Source organism: Canis lupus, chromosome 21 (genome assembly GCF_048164855.1).
Source record: "Canis lupus baileyi chromosome 21, mCanLup2.hap1, whole genome shotgun sequence".
In the NCBI taxonomy this organism is placed as follows: domain Eukaryota; kingdom Metazoa; phylum Chordata; class Mammalia; order Carnivora; family Canidae; genus Canis; species Canis lupus.
The window spans coordinates 53,001-70,489 of NC_132858.1; the positions used below are offsets into that span (position 1 = coordinate 53,001).

The 17,489-nt window shown below is 44.5% G+C and overlaps 1 protein-coding gene and 1 long non-coding RNA gene across 2 annotated transcripts in view; both read right to left on the reverse strand.

The window, feature by feature from the left end:
* Positions 1–59: 59 nt before the first annotated feature.
* On the reverse strand, positions 60–7,276 carry LOC140612207 (mitotic spindle assembly checkpoint protein MAD2A). The gene is made up of 5 exons (XM_072789278.1): positions 7,079–7,276; positions 5,849–5,995; positions 2,733–2,853; positions 1,626–1,729; positions 60–910 (listed from the first exon to the last, which is right to left on the reverse strand). Exons 1-5 carry the CDS (start codon positions 7,149–7,151, stop codon positions 738–740), a joined length of 618 nt encoding a protein of 205 aa, XP_072645379.1. The 5' UTR covers positions 7,152–7,276; the 3' UTR covers positions 60–737.
* An 8,736-nt stretch (positions 7,277–16,012) lies between these two features.
* The window catches only part of LOC140612209 (uncharacterized), a 72,594-nt gene continuing 71,117 nt past the window's right edge, over positions 16,013–17,489 (reverse strand). The window contains exon 3 of the long non-coding RNA XR_012013511.1: positions 16,013–16,159. This is a non-coding gene — a long non-coding RNA (uncharacterized lncRNA). The remainder of the gene's footprint in view (positions 16,160–17,489) is intronic.

Here is a 17,489-nt window from a genome sequence, read left to right on the forward strand (position 1 = left end):
TGAATCCATTCTATTGTATGTGTTAATACCACACCAATATAAACATATTTTAAGACAAATTTTAAACATACATATTTAACTTTATTTCACCATGATTTAAAGCTTGATTTTATAAAACATAAAAAAAATTTAAGAGTTCTGTATCACAGGAATTTAAACAGTGGCAATATACATAGCTTTGTAGGTTCGAGTTCTACAACAAATTAAAATCAAATAATTGGAAATGTTTTCAATATGGAAAATATACAAATAAAATAAATGGCAGAGACCTATTATGAGCAATTTTTCATTACTTGCAGATTATCATTAGATAATTTCAGAATCTAAACAAAGACTCTCAATATTCAGACTTCTTTTACTGTATTTTACATTTAATATCTCCCTGCCTATATTCCAGAGTCAAAGTACTTGACCAAAAGGTCTGATTTAAGAAGGCATTTAGCTTTATGGCAAAAGTTATCCATCTACAGTTACCACTTTCAAGGAATTGACAACAATGCTGATGTGATCTGCTAGTTCCCTTTTGAACAACATGCAATAATTTATGCCAACCCTGTATAAAGTCATACAGGTAACAAAAAAATGGAACAATTATGCACAGTTCAATAGATGTATAATGTTAAGTTTTCCCAGTCTAAAAATTAACCAGTGAAACAAAATTTATCAACTATAGTTGACTTGGTTTCAGGAAAACTGCATCTGAGAACTACAAGTACATCACTGTCCTTATCTCATCCTCAGTCATTCGTGGGAATTTTATAGGCCACCATGCTATTTACTTTGTGGATAGTAGTAGTAAATGAACGAAGACGGACTTCCTCAGAATTGGTAATAAACTGTGGTCCCGACTCTTCCCATTTTTCAGGTACAACCAAATCTTTGTCTGTATAAATCAGTAGGTCAAATGAACCTGAATTGGGGATAAGATCATTAAAGTACAATTATTTTTTGAAAGGTACAACTATCCTTCCTGTCTCCCTCACATATGAGCCACCTATCATGTCAGAAAAGCTAGTTTAGCTTGATCTCTAATCAGTTATATTAGCTAATTGCTTTTCTTCAATGGAAATTTTAGTACAGAAAATACTGTACTCCTTTTTACTTAATGAAAAACTCGAAAAAGAAAAACTTTTTTTTTTCTTCAAAGAGAAAAGCCATTAAAGATATTTGCAGAAAGTATATAATTAATCATGAGACAGCATGAATCTAAGCCAGAGAAAGAGAACATCTTGGTTCTGTGACCATTGTATCCCAATGCCCAGTACCGTGTCAGGCATACAGTAGGCATTTAGGGTATATCTGATGAATCAAGGAGTAACTAAGCTAGAAAAGAAAGACACAGTTATACCTGTAAGTCTTAATTATATACAAGGAAATGTGTAGAAAATAAAATGGAAGAAATTACATCAAAATATTCAGGAGTACTGTAGAAAACTTTCATTCTTTCCCTTTTCAGCACTTGTAAATAAAATGCAACCAGCATTACTTTAGATTCATGACGTTTTTCTCACTTGTATACCATGACATGGATAATTAAGAAAAAAATTCAACAAAACTGTTCTTAAAGTAATAGCTTAGTCTTTCCACAACAAATCTGAACCAACGTGAAGTCATATAATACTTACAAGAGACTTCCAACAGTGGCAGAAACGTCACGGTAGCTGTGATCTGTCGGATTACGGAGCGGATCTCATCCTGGATAGCCTTCTGAGACTTTTCTCTGGGTGTGCTACCGAGGAAACCAAATGAGTTGATTCATTTTAAGTTTTAACAAGTTATTTAAAACACTGGTAAGATTGTTTGATTAAATGCTTCAAAACTCAAATTAAGTAATGCATTCAAAAGGAGTTTTTAAAAAAACGATTATAATTTCATTTATTATTCCAGTATTTAAGACTGCTCTTCCAGTCTCTTCCCAGGTCTCACTTTCTTAGTATCACTTTCTTAGTATCAGGTCATTAAATAACAGATGACTAGAAAACCTGCCAAGTGCTTCAAGTCAGGAAACATTCAGCATATTGTAAAACAAAGATAACAAGTAGTACCTAAGATCTTTAATTGGCATAATCATTTTGGCATTTTTAGTAATACCTAAATGTCTAATTCTGTAGTGCTTCAAATAAGATGTTATATCAAGTTATTTTTATAATTAAACACTTTCTAAAATAGACCAAAGGCTTCAGGAACTACATTTCATTATGAGAGAGTTCTGAGTTTACAGGTAAGCATGCCTAGGACAATGCTAAGAATTAGCATATAATGAGGGGCATTTCCCATCCAGAGGACCTAAGAACTTCAGTTAAGAGTGTCTTAGGAAGTTCATAGCATTAAATGAAATACAGTAGAGCTGCAAAATAAGCTAGTAGAAAGTCTAGGATAATACTTCACGGTTAAAAGTACCTTGACACAATTCATTAAATGGCCCACCTAATATATCATGTGTAGCTTACATATAGCACCATAAATACTAAAGGTTGAAATTTATGGATTTTAGACTAAGGGCAATTATGTTAAAAGTACACTATACAAGTCCATAATAGGCACAACTCTTTTGTGAGCACAGTTTGTGAGTCTAATTCTTCTCCACGGGAGATGAAAGATCGAATCTAACATATTTAGAAACAAACTACCTTATACAAAACTATTTCAATATAGTTAGAACTCATTTACTCAAGAAAACAAGTTTGGGAAAAAAAATCTATGAAAGTGGAAGCAATTTAATTCATACTTACTTGTCATCTTTTGCAGTCTTGTCGCACTCAATATCAAACTGCCACCTTTCAAGGACTTCACCGCTTTCAATATTTGAGATGACTACCACCAGTTTCTGAACTGAACACTTGTATAACCAATCTGCAATGCATAACAAGGCATCTTTTTTGGTTCACTGCATTACAAAGTAACTCTCTTCCCAGGTCTCACTTTCTATCCTTAGCAAATTCCTACCACTGGTATTTTGGAACTCCTCCAACCTGTACAGAAAACTTGCCTCATAATAACCTAGCTCCTGTTTTTCAATTCTCAGTATCTGTACCAGATACTGAATGCTAAGGACAGAGTAGTGAACATGCAGTATACTCTAATCCAAGGTAAACTGCAGAAGATGAGCATTAACCTAATCACTGCAGTAATAAATGTAAAATTTTAATTGTAATAAATGCTAAGAAGGTACAGTATGTGATCCAATGAGAGAATATAGGAAAATCTGACTCCGGGAATTCTCACTCGACTTCAATTCTAAATAAATACCATTAAATATGCAAAAGGATACAGAAAATGTACAGGTCTTAAATACTGAAAAGCGAAAAGTATCTGACCAGAGGATTGAAAGGGTAATACAAAGGGAGAATGAACAAGGTCGGTTTGTACAAGATACATAGGGGTCAGACCACACAAGGCCACATGGACTAAATTAAAGAACTTATACTTCAAGAACCAGGGAAGTCATTACTTTGTATAGGGTGTGATGTGATTAAACTTATATTTCAGACTATACTTTTGCCTGCGATGTGTGGAAAGTAGAGTGGAAGAGAGGATCTAGGGATGCTAAATGATTACCTCAAGCAAGAGGTACTGAAGGCTTATAGAAGGATAAATTGGTAGAGATAGATAAGTATAGGTAGAGTCCAGAGATTTCGTGGTTAAAATTGTTAAGATTTATTGGATACTAATGAAACTAAGGAAGAGGAAATACTCAGGGATAGTTCCCAACTTTCTGGTTTATACCACTGGTTGGAAGGTTGATCCGTTCACTGAGAGAAAGAGAATGGAAATGAGACATGATGCTTACAGTTTTTTTTAAAGGTTTTCTTTTTCTTCATTTTTTTTTAAGATTTTATGTATTTATTCATGAGAGACAGAGAGAGAGAGAGAGAGAGAGAGAGAGGCAGAGACACAGGCAGAGGGAGAAGCTGGCTCCATGCAGGAGCCTGATGTGGGACTCGATCCCAGGTCTTCGGGATCATGCCCTGGGCTGAAGGCAGCGCTAAACCGCTGAGCCACCCGGGCTGCCCTAAGGTTTTATTTCTAAGTAATATCCACACCCAATGTGGAGCTGGAACTAACAACCCAAGATCAAGAGTTGCATGCTCTACTGACTGAGCCAGCCAGGACCCCCTTACATTTAGTTTTCAAGTATCACTAGGATAGCCACATGTGGATATCAAGGGAGCCACTTACTATATGAGCAAAGAGAAGACTTGGGTTGGATGTATGCTTGTGAGTCAACTACACAAAGATTGTTAGTGAAGTTATGTATGTGTCAGAAATCATCTTAGAGATTATAATAAGAGGGCCTCATAATGAGCCCTGAATTAATCTTGGAACTTGGGATAATATACTCAAGAATACACAGTTGTTTTTTTTCAAGAGACAAAAACAATCTTGTAATATTTAGGGCTTGTGGGCCACCTAGGTCTCTTGTGTAGTCTTTTAAAAACTAGCTTTTAAAAATCTGAAAATATTCTTAGTTTGCAGGTAGTACAAAAATAGGCCACTTGCTGGATATGGGCGGTCAGTCTTGCTGACCCCTTGACAAAAATCAGCTTTTTCTCAATTTTGCTCTGAAAAGGAAGAGATTGGGTAGTCACTTAAAGATCTGGGGTGTGTGGAAATTTTTTTCTTTTAAAACTGAAGACAGATGAAACCAATGAAAATATCTCAAAACAAAGAAGTCAGAAATACCAGAGAAGAACTAGGGTAAAGTCCTTAGGAAGGCTAGAGTGATGGGGATTCAAAGAGATCGAACAATTTGCCTCTAAGAAGAGCAATTCCTCCATTCTAACTAAAAGGGACAAATTAAATCGGAAGGTTTAATTCACATACAACTCACATACAACTGAGGTGAAATGTCATCAGTGTAGTCTTAAAGGAGACAACCTAAAATCAGTAGCTTAGGCAGGGCTTGCTTCTTCATCAAATTAAGGTGACATAGATTCTTAGTTACTTCTATGTTTCAGGCTAAGTAATCTGAGTATAGCCCTGGGTGATTTAGCCCTGAAGATGATAAAAATATGATTAATAGAATTTAAAAAATAAAGCCCCTTGAAACAGAAAATATATATATGACTCAGGAATTAAAAAAAAAATTACTGTAATTTTTTTGGGAACTAGTTTTGGAAGGTCAAATGAGGAGCCAGGGAGAAACATCCTATAACACAGAAAAATTAGAAGTGAGAATCCTAAGTAGAGAAAAAGATGGGGGGAAAAAAAGAATAGATGGAGAACAAGTATTCATTCAACAAGTATTCAGTAATTTCTTGAGCTAAGAAAAAACAGTGAGTGTTCAGATAGAAATGGCTAACTTACAGGCAGGATTTTAACAAAGACAATTGAAGACAGTAAGACATTAAAAAACGTTATTGGGTACTCTATTAGTAGTATTTTTTTTTTTTTTTAAGTTTAGTTCCCAGGCTGGATTCAATTTCATTTTATCTTAAAATAATGATGGTTTTAAACTCTAGGCAGCTATAGAAAATATATCATGTTAAAAATATATAGTGGATTTCTCTCCAATAATAAACATCATCATAGTTATGTAAAATTCCAACTTGTTCCACCTGGCTACACGAACTGCAAAAATCACTTCAAAGGGAGTTGATAGAGATTGTTTTGTGAAGCCAGATCAGATTTCTAACATCAAAGTATTTAGCCCACTCAAAATGTGGTAGGGAAGAGTGGACTTTCTTTCAACTTATTATTTGCTTCCTTCCGATTGAGAATCACTGTATTTGAAATTGCAGTGTTTTACACCTCTTTGTATAGCGCTGAAAAATGAACACCAAGATGCCAGAAAGTACGGGTCCAAGAAAGCCTGCAAAACTCAAAATGGTTTTCAACAATTAAATACCTTTCAGTTGTTCCACTACATTATTTAGGTATTTCATGAGCTCAGGATCAGTTGTTACAAGCAAGGTGAGTCCGTATTTCTGCACTCTGGTAAAGGTTTCAGATGGATATATGCCACGCTGATATAAAATGCTGTTGATGCCAAATGCTGAAAACAAAAGGAATGTTAAAGTCATTTTCACTTTGCAACTCTGGAAAATAAAACCTATTTAGATGTGGCTGCGGTTTCATTCCTGGTATCAAACTGAAAAAGCCTAAACGTGCATTTGTGGGTGTCTTGCTGAAAGCAGAGTAAGTGAAAAGTGCCACTGAAAATCCTTAAAAATGTTGCTTCTAAGTAAAAAGAACACGATACCTGCGTTTATGCGGAACTAAAAATGCCAAACTGCATTAACCTAGTGTCAAAGTAGAACTACAAGCTCACGGTAATGCAAGCCCCAATTCAGGTTATGTGATCACAGGGTGTCGAAATAGGCTTTTGCGTCTGGATTAGCAACTGATTAACCGGTCCAATGTTCCAAAGCAAGCCTCTCCCTCACTTTTCCCTCCTCTTCTCCTACCAGATTCCATCAGAGGGTACAAACATGGCCTGGTCCAGGACAGAGTTTCCTAAATCTAGTCCATCGCCGTCAGTACCGGGGTCAAAGCTTGGTGGAAGGGCTATTCAAGATATACTGGGGCCCCACCCCGCTCGGGGTGGGCGTAGGCGTGGGGCTGGGGCGGGCTGGGAAGCGTGTCGGATCCGCCGTTTAAAGCAAGGCTGCTGGGATCCCTGGTGGCGCAGCGGTTTAGCGCCTGCCTTTGGCCCAGGGCGCGATCCTGGAGACCCGGATCGAATCCCACGTCGGGCTCCCGGTCCACATCGGGCTCCCGGTGCATGGAGCCTGCTTCTCCTTCTGCCTGTGTTTCTGCCTCTCTCTCTCTCTCTCTATCATTAATTAATTAATTAATTTAAAAAATTAAAAAAAAAAATAAAGCAAGGCTGCTGGTGGAGGGGCCGCAGCGCCAGGCAGGCCTCGGCAGCACCTGGGCTTCCTGCTCCACCAGGAGCGAGGCGCCCGTGGGTGGCGCCTGCATCCGCCTCCTCCTAGATTAGATTCTCCAGCCCGGCGGGCGCTGGAGCAAAGAGAGCCGACCCCGACCCCGCCTCCGCCTCCGTGGCCGGGCCGGGCCTCCAGGGCGGCCTGGCCTCAGCTCTCCCCGCCCTCTGGCCTGCGCAAGGGGGACTTACAGAAGAACTCGGCCACGATTTCGGCGCTCCCGCGCAGGGTGATGCCTTGCTCCCGGGAGAGCTGCAGCGCCATGGCCAGGCCTAGGGACGAGGGAGCGCGCTGCTGCCCGGCGGACGGCGACGCCACAGCCTCCAACGGAAGTTCCCCGCCACTCGTTTCAAAAGTAACGACGCAGCACGCCAGGGGCCCTCCGCGCAGGCGCGACGAGCCTCCCGGCAGGCCCAGCGCCAGTCTCCTCGCTCGCGGGAGGGGCGCCTCGCGCAGGCGCAGTGGGTAGGCGTGGTCAGGCACTTCCGGGTTGTCGGGCACGGAAGGGTCCCTACCGAGCACCTGTAATTGTGGTCGCCGGGTCGCAGCTGAGGCGAGACGACCGCAAAACCTGGCTTTGACGCCCGCTCCCGAGGCCTGCGGAGTGAGCAGCCCAGGATCCCGGTTCGTCAGTTTCAAAGCTATTTTCAGAGTGATGTGAACGCGCCAGTTGCATCTTAACGTGGCCCAGGGACCCCGCCCACTCCCTAGTGGGCGATTGAAACTTGCTTAGATACTCTGGGAGTCAGTCAAGAAACCGCGTGCGTGGCGGTCCAGCCACAGCTTGAGAAGGCCTGGTGACTGTATGCGGGCGCAGCTGTTAAGGAACTGGGGGGCAGACCCGGTGGCTCGGCGGTTTGGCGCCGCCTTCTGCCAGGGCGTGATCCTGGAGACCCGGGATCAAGTCCCACGTCGGGCTCCCTGCGTGGAGCCTGCTTCTCCCTCTGCCTGTGTCTCTGCCTCTCTCTCTCTCTCTCTCTCTCCTCTCTGTGTATTCTCATGAATAAATTAATAAAATCTTACACACACACAAAAAAAAAAGAAATTGGGGGGGCGGCCCTGGTGGCCCAGCAGTTGAGCGCCGCCTTCAGCCCGGGTGTGACCCTGGAGACCAGGGATGGAGTCCCTCCAGCCCTAATCCCTAAAGCCTAAACCCTAACCCTAACTCTAAATCCTGGACCTGGTAAATCTGGTCCCCATCTGGCCTCACCCAGTCCTGGTGACTTTGGGCCCCACCTGGGCCCCACCTGGACCTGACTGCTGTGGACTCCTTCGGGCCTCACCTGGAACTGGTGACTCTGATCCTATCTAGGCCTCACCCAGACCTGGTGACTCTGGTCCTCACCTGGGCATCATTGGGACCCGGTTACTCTGTTCCACACCTGAGCCTCACCTGGACATGATGACTCTGGAATCCCTCTGGGCCTCACCCTGACCTGGTGACTCTGGTCCTCAACTGGGCCTCACCTGGACCTAGTGAATATGCTCCCCACCAGGGCCTCATCTGGACCTGGTGACTCTGTCCCTACCTGGGCATCATCGGGACATGGTTACTCTATTCCTCACTGGGACTCACCTGGACCTCGTAACTCTGGTCCTCACTTTGACCTCTTCTGTACCTGGTGACTCTGGCCCCACCTGGGCCTCAACGGAACTGGTGACTCTGATCTTCACCATGGCCTCACCTGGACCTGGTGAGTCTGGCTCCCACCAGGACCTCACCTGGACCTTGTGTCCCTTGTTTCCTTCTAGCCTCATCTGTACCTGGTGACTCCGGTCCCCATCTGGGCCTCACCTGGCCCTGGTGACACTGGTCCTCTGCTTGGCCTTACCTGGACCTGGTGACTGTGTTCCCCACCTGTGCCTCACCTGGATCCAGTGACTGTGTTCCCCACCTGGGCCTCACCCGGACCTGGTGAATCTGTTTCCCACCTGGGCTCACCTGGACCTGGTGGCTCTAGTTCCCACATCAGGTTCACCGTGGTCCCCTTCTTGGCCTCACCTGAACCTGGTGACTCTGATCACCATCTGGGCCACACCTTGACTTGGTCACTCTGGTCTTCATCTGGGTGTCATTGGGACCTGGTTAATCTGTTCCACACCTGGGCCTCACCTGGACCAGGGGATTCTGGTCCCCTTCTGAGCCGCTCCTTGACCTGGTGACTCTGGTCCCCTCCTGGGCCTCACTTGGACCGGGTGACTCTGGTTTGCACATGGACCTCACCTGGAGCTGGTACCTGTGGTGTCCTTCTGGCCTCACCTGGACATGGTGACTCTGGTCCCCATCTGGGCCTCACCTGGCCCTGGTGACACTGGTCCTCAGCTTGGCCTCACCTGGACCTGCTGAGTGTGGTTGCCACCTGGGTCTCACCCGGACCTGGCGACTCTGGTCCCCACCGGGGCCTCCCCCGGACCTGGTGAATCTGGTCCTTACCTGTTCCTTACCCAGACCTGGTGACTGGTCACCACCTGGGCCTCACCTGGTCTTGGTGAATCTGGTCCACACCTGGGCTTCACCTGGACCTGGTGACTGTGGTCCCCACCTGGGCCGCAAATGGACCTGGTGGCTCTGGTTCCCACATGGGGCTCACCTGGACCTGGGTCCTATGGTCTCCTTCTAGGCCTCACCTGGACTTGGTGACTCTGGTCCCCTCTTGTGCCTCAGCTGGACCTGTTGACTCTGGTCCTCAGTTTTGCCTCACCTGGACCTGGAGACTGTGTCCCCACCTGGGCCTCACCCAGACCTTGTGACTTTGGTCCCCACCTGGGCCTTACCTGGAGTTGGTGAATCTGGTCCCCACCTGGGATTCACCTGGACCTGGTGAGTCTGGTTGCCACCTGGGCCTCACCTGGACCTGGTGCCTCTGGGCTCCACCTGGGCCTCAAACTGGACCTGGTCTTTTTGGTCCCCACCTGAGCCTCATCTGCTCCTGGTGGCTCTGGGTCCCACATGGGGCTCACCTGTACCTGCTGACTGTGGTCCTCACGTGGTCCTCACCCAGACCTGGTGACTGGTATGTGAGGAGTCTGCTCCAGATTCCCCCTCTCCCTCCACCCCTCCCCACTGCACCCTCTCTCAAGTAAATGTTCTGAAAATTAACATCAAGTCATGTGAGCATCTTTATCCCCTCTTCAGAGGTGCCTTCATATGTGTAATGACCATTTTAATGCCTTTCATGGACCCACTGTGAGTCCCATCAGAAACCCCTTTTCTTTGATATTATTGAAGTACATTCAACACACAATGTTACAGTAGTTTCAGGGCTACGACTTAGTGATTTGACAATTCTGTGCATACTCAGATCTCCCTACGAGAAGTGGGGAGAAGTGTCATCATCATCTGTCCCCATACAAAGTTGTCACGATAGTACTGACTCTATTGCCTAGGCTGTACTTTCTAAATATCTGTGTCTTATTTATTTGAGAACCAGATACTTATAGCTCTTAATGTTCTTTTTTTAAATTTTTATTTATTTATGATAGTCACATAGGGAGAGAGAGAGAGAGAGGCAGAGACACAGGCAGAGGGAGAAGCAGGCTCCATGCACCGGGAGCCCGATGTGCGATTTGTTCCCAGGTCTCCAGGATCGCGCCCTGGGCCAAAGGCAGGCGCCAAACCGCTGGGCCACCCAGGGATCCCGCTCTTAATATTCTTCATCTATTTTGCCCATCTCCCACCTGCGTCCCCTTTGGCTATCAGTCACCATGATCCATCACAGTAACAAGAGAAAGGACATGGGGCAGCCCGGGGAGGCTCAGTGGCCCCACGTCCTCCTCCTTGAAATCAATTAATTCCTCCTTAATTTCCTGGTTTACCCTTTCATCTTTTAGCAGGATGGTCTTTAACCTCTACGTGTTTGAAGTCCTTCCAAACTTCTTGTCATTCAGTTCTAGTTACAAAGCATTATGGTCAGAAAATATGCAGGGGACAATCCCAATCTTTTGGTATTGGTTGAGACTGATTTGTGACCCAGTATGTGGTCTATTCTGGAGAAACTTCCCATGTGCACTTGAGAAGAATGTGTATTCAGTTGAGTTTGGATGTAAAGTTCTGTAGATATCTGTGAAATCCATCTGGTCCAGTGTATCATTTAAAGCTCTCATTTCTTTGGAGATGTTGTGTTTAGAAGACCTATCGAGTATAGAAAGCGCTAGATTGAAGTCACCAAGTGTATTATTATCTAAGTATGTCTTAACTTTGGTTATTAATTGATTGACATATTTGGCAGCTCCCACATTCGGGGCATATATATTGAGGATTGTTAAGTCCTCTTGTTAGATAGATCCTTTAAGTATGATATAGTGTCCCACCCACTTCATCTCACTACAGTCTTCGGGGTAAATTTTATTTCATCTGATATAAGGATGGCTACCCCTGCTTTCTTTTGAGGACCATTTGAATGGTAAATGGTTCTCCAACGTTTTATTTTCAGGCTGTAGGTGTCCTTCTGTCTAAAATGAGTCTCTTGTAGACAGCAAATAGATGGATCCTGCTTTTTTATCCAGTCTGAAACCCTGTGCCTTTTGATGGGGTCATTAAGCCCGTTCACATTCAGAGTTACTATTGAAAGATATGAGTTTAGTGTCATCATGATATCTATTCAGTCTCTGATTTTGTGGATTGTTCCACTGGACTTCTTCTTAAAGGGGAATTTTAAGAGCTCCCCTTAAAATTTCTTGCAGAGCTGGTTTGGAGGTCACATATTCTTTCAGTTCCTGCCTGTCTTGGAAGCTCTTTATCTCTCCTTCCATTTTGAATGAGAGCCTTGCTGGATAAAGTATTCTTGGTTGCATGTTTTTCTCATTTAGGACCCTGAATATATCCTGCCAGCCCTTTCTGGCCTGCCAGGTCTCTGTGGAGAGGTCTGCTGTTACCCTAATACTCCTCCTCATAAAAGTCAGGGATTTCTTGTCTCTTGCTGTTTTAAGGATCTTCTCTTTATCTTTGGAATTTGCAAGATTCACTATTAAATGTCGAGGTGTTGAACGGTTTTTATTGATTTTAGGGGGGGGTCTCTCTATTTCCTGGATCTGAATGCCTGTTTCCCTTCCCAGATTAGGAAAGTTTTCAGCTAAGATTTGTTCAAATACATATTCTGGCCCTCTGTCCCTTTCCGCGCCCTCAGGAACCCCAATTAAACGTAGGTTTTTCTTCCTCAGGCTGTCGTTTATTTCCCTTAATCTAACCTCATGGTCTTTTAATTGTCTGTCTCTTTTTTCCTCAGTTTCCCTCTTTGCCATCAACTTGTCTTCTATGTCACTCACTGGTTCTTCTACCTCGTTAACCCTCGTCGTTAGGACTTCTAGTTTGGATTGCATCTCATTCAATTGATTTTTAATTTCTGCCTGATTGGATCTAAATTCTGCAGTCATGAAGTCTCTTGAGTCCTTTATGCTTTTTTCTAGAGCCACCAGTAGCTGTATGATAGTGCTTCTGAATTGGCTTTCTGACACTGAATTGTAATCCAGATTTTGTAACTCTGTGGGAGAGAGGACTGTTTCTGATTCTTTCTTTTGAGGTGAGGTTTTCCTTCTAGTCATTTTGCTCAGGGCAGAATGGCCAAAAACAAGTTGTATTGGGAAAAGGAGAAAAAGAGAAAGAAGGAAAGAAAAGAGAAAAAGAAAAAAGAAAAAAGGAAGAAAAAAAGAAAAAAGAGAAGAAAAAGAGAAAGAGAAAGAAAAAGAATGAAAGGGAAAAAAAAGTGGGGGGGGGAAGCAAACAGAAATCAAAAAGAAAAAAAAAATCCACGGGGGAGTATCTTCTGATTCTGTATACTTTAAGTCCCTTGACTACCCCTGGAACTTGTCCGTCTAGCTGGTCTTCTGGGGGAGGGGCCTGTTGTGCTGAATTTCAGGTGTTGGCACTTGGGGGAGCTGCTCTGCTCCCTGCCTGGTGCAGGGCTCAGTAGGGGTTGTTTACCCCGTGAGGCCGCAGGAGGAAGAACCACGGTGGCTGCGGCAGCTAGGAAACCTGGATTCAGCCCCCACAGGAACTCTGAAGCACTCCCCCTGCAGGGCCTGGAGGCTCCGGGGGGCGGGGCCGCTACTCTGCTCAGCTCCGGGCAGGAGCGTCCTTGGGGTCCTGGGCCCTCCTGGCCTCTGCCTGTCCCGGGGGGAGGCCGGATCCCGGGCTGTGTCCCCGGCGCCCTGGGCTCTGGGACCTGCGCTGTTGGATTCGCGCTCCCGGCTGCGCAGCCGCCTTTAAGGAGGAATTAAAAAGATTCATGGAAACTAATGAGAATGAAGATACAACCGTTCAAAATATTTGGGATGCAGCAAAAGCAGTCCTAAGGGGGAAATACATTGCAATACAAGCATCCATTCAAAAACTGGAAAGGACTCAAATACAAAAGCTAACCTTATGTAAACCTAGAGGAGCTAGAGAAAAAGCAGCAAATAGATCCTACACCCAGCAGAAGAAGAGAGTTAATAAAAATTCGAGCAGAACGCAACGAAATCGAGACCAGAAGAACTGTGGAACAGATCAACAAAACCAGTAGTTGGTTCTATGAAAGAATTAATAAGATAGATAAACCATTAGCCAGCCTTATTAAAAAGAAGAGAGAGAAGACTCAAATTAATAAAATCATGAATGAGAAAGGAGAGATCACTACCAACACCAAGGAAATACAAACGATTTTAAAAACATATTATGAACAGCTATACACCAATAAATTAGACAATCTAGAAGAAATGGATGCATATCTGGAAAGCCACAAACTACCAAAACTGGAACAGGAAGAAATAGAAAACCTGAACAGGCCAATAACCAGGGAGGAAATTGAAGCAGTCATCAAAAACCTCCCAAGACACAAAAGTCCAGGGCCAGATGGCTTCCCAGGGTAATTCTATCAAACGTTTAAAGAAGAAATCATACCTATTCTACTAAAGCTGTTTGGAAAGATAGAAAGAGATGGAGTACTTCCAAATTTGTTCTATGAGGCCAGCATCACCTTAATTCCAAAACCAGACAAAGACCCCACCAAAAAGGAGAACTACAGACCAATATCCCTGATGAACATGGATGCAAAAATTCTCAACAAGATACTAGCCATTAGGGATCCCTGGGTGGCGCAGTGGTTTGGCGCCTGCCTTTGGCCTGGGGCGCGATCCTGGAGACCCGGGATCGAATCCCACATCGGGCTCCCAGCATGGAGCCTGCTTCTCCCTCTGCCTGTGTCTCTGCCTCTCTGCCTCTCTCTTTGTGACTATCATGAATAAATAAATAAAATCTTTAAAAAAAAAAAATACTAGCCAATAGGATCCAACAGCACATTAAGAAAATTATTCACCATGACCAAGTAGGATTTATCCCCGGGATGCAAGACTGGTTCAACATTCATAAAACAATCAATGTGATTCATCATATCAGCAAGAGAAAAACCAAGAACCATAAGATCCTCTCATTAGATGCAGAGAAAGCATTTGACAAAATACAGCATCCATTCCTGATCAAAACTCTTCAGAGTGTAGGGATAGAGGGAACATTCCTCAACATCTTAAAAGCCATCTACGAAAGCCCACAGCAAATATCTTTCTCAATGGGGAAGCACTGGGAGCCTTTCCCCTAAGATCAGGAACAAGACAGGGATGTCTACTCTCACCACTGCTATTCATCATAGTACTGCAAGTCCTAGCCTCAGCAATCAGAAACCAAAAAGACATTAAAGGCATTCGAATTTGCAAAGAAGAAGTCAAACTCTCCCTCTTCGCCGATGACATGATACTCTATATAGAATACCCAAAAGCCTCCACCCCAAGATTGCTAGAACTCATACAGTAATTTGGCAGTGTGGCAGGATACAAAATCAATGCCCAGAAGTCAGTGGCATTTCTATACACTAACAATGAGACTGAAGAAAGAGAAATTAAGGAGTCAATCCCATTTACAATTGCACCCGAAAGCATAAGATACCTAGGAATAAACCTAACCAAAGAGGTAAAGGATCTATACCCTAAAAACTATAGAACACTTCTGAAAGAAATTGAAGACACAAAGAGATGGAAAAATATTCCATGCTCATGGATTGGCAGAATTAATATTGTGAAAATGTCAATGTTACCCAGGGCAATTTATACATGTAATGCAATCCCTATCAAAATACCATGGACTAGAGCCCCGGCCTGGAGAAGCAGGAGCTGCACCAACCTTCCCGGGCGGAAAGGGGCTCGCAGGGAGGTGGAGCAGGACCCAGGAGGGAGGGGATGCCCTCGAGCTCCCCGGGACAGTAACAGCAACTGCGCGCCCAGGAGAGTGCGCCGAGCTCCCTAAGGGCTGCGGCGGGACCCGGAGCAGCTGGAGGGGCTCGGGCGGCGGCTCCGCAGAGGGAGCTGCGCGGCCCCGGGAGCAGCTCGGAGGGGCTCGGGCAGAGGAAGAGGCTCCGTGCGGAGGGGGCTGCGCGGTTCCAGGAGCAGCTCGGGGTGCTCGGGCGGCGGCTCCGCGGAGGGGGCTGCGCGGCCCGGGAGCGCGAATCCACCAGCGCAGGCTCCGGAGCACAGGGCGCCGGGACACAGCCCAGGATCCCGCCTCCCCCGGGACAGGCAGAGGCCGGGACGGCCCAGGACAGCAAGGACGCTCCTGCCCCAGCTGAGCAGATCAGCAGCCCCGCCCCGGAGCCTCCAGGCCCTGCAGACGGAGACCTCTGGAGTTCCTGCGGGGGCTGAATCCAGGTTTCCAGAGCTGCCCCGCCACTGGGGCTGTTCCTCCTGCGGCCTCACGGGGTAAACAACCCCACTGAGCCCTGCACCAGGCAGGGGCACAGCAGCTCCCCCAACTGCTAACACCTGAAAATCAGCACAGCAGGCCCCTCCCCCAGAAGACCAGCTAGACTGACTGACAACTTCCAGAGGAAGCCAAGGGACTTAAAGTACACAGAATCAGAAGATACTCCCCCGTGGTTCTTTTTTTTTTTTTTTTTTTTTTGTTCTGTTTTGTTTTGTTTTGCTTTTTGATTTGTTTCCTTCCCCCACCCCCCTTTTTTCTCCTTTCTTTTTCTTTCTCTTCTTCTTCCCTTTTTTTTCTTTTTCGTTTTTTTCTTCCTTTTTTTTTCTCTTTCTCTTTTCTTTCCTTCTTTCTCTCCTCTCTTTTTCTCCTTTTCCCAATACAACTTGCTTTTGGCCACTCTGCACTGAGCAAAATGACTAGAAGGAAAAACTCACCTCAAAAGAAAGAATCAGAAACAGTCCTCTCTCCCACAGAGTTACAAAATCTGGATTACAATTCAATGTCAGAAAGCCAATTCAGAAGCACTATTATACAGCTACTGGTGGCTCTAGAAAAAAGCATAAAGGACTCAAGAGACTTCATGACTGCAGAATTTAGAGCTAATCAGGCAGAAATTAAAAATCAATTGAATGAGATGCAATCCAAACTAGAAGTCCTAACGACGAGGGTTAACGAGGTGGAAGAACGAGTGAGTGACATAGAAGACAAGTTGATAGCAAAGAGGGAAACTGAGGGAAAAAGAGACAGACAATTAAAAGACCATGAAGATAGATTAAGGGAAATAAACGACAGCCTGAGGAAGAAAAACCTACGTTTAATTGGTGTTCCCGAGGGTGCCGAAAGGGCCAGAGGGCCAGAATATGTATTTGAACAAATTCTAGGTGAAAACTTTCCTAATCTGGGAAGGGAAACAGGCATTCAGATCCAGGAAATAGAGAGATCCCCCCCTAAAATCAATAAAAACCGTTCAACACCTCGACATTTAATAGTGAAGCTTGCAAATTCCAAAGATAAGGAGAAGATCCTTAAAGCACAAGAGACAAGAAATCCCTGACTTTTATGGGGAGGAGTATTAGGGTAACAGCAGACCTCTCCACAGAGACCTCGCAGGCCAGAAAGGGCTGGCAGGATATATTCAGGGTCCTAAATGAGAAAAACATGCAACCAAGAATACTTTATCCAGCAAGGCTCTCATTCAAAATGGAAGGAGAGATAAAGAGCTTCCAAGACAGGCAGCAACTAAAAGAATATGTGACCTCCAAACCAGCTCTGCAAGAAATTTTAAGGGGGACTCTTAAAATTCCCCTTTAAGAAGAAGTTCAGTGGAACATTCCACAAAAACAAGGACTGAAATAGATATCATGATGACACTAAACTCATATCTCTCAATAGTAACTCTGAATGTGAACGGGCTTAATGACCCCATCAAAAGGCACAGGGTTTCAGACTGGATAAAAAAGCAGGACCCATCTATTAGCTGTCTACAAGAGACTCATTTTAGACAGAAGGACACCTACAGCCTGAAAATAAAACGTTGGAGAACCATTTACCATTCAAATGGTCCTCAAAAGAAAGCAGGGGTAGCCATCCTTATATCAGATGAAATAAAATTTACCCCAAAGACTGTAGTGAGAGAAGAAGAGGGACACTATATCATACTTAAAGGATCTATTCAACAAGAGGACTTAACAATCCTCAATATATATGCCCCGAATGTGGGAGCTGCCAAATATGTCAATCAATTAATAACCAAAGTTAAGACATACTTAGATAATAATACACTTGGTGACTTCAATCTAGCGCTTTCTATACTCGATAGGTCTTCTAAACACAACATCTCCAAAGAAATGAGAGCTTTAAATGATACACTGGACCAG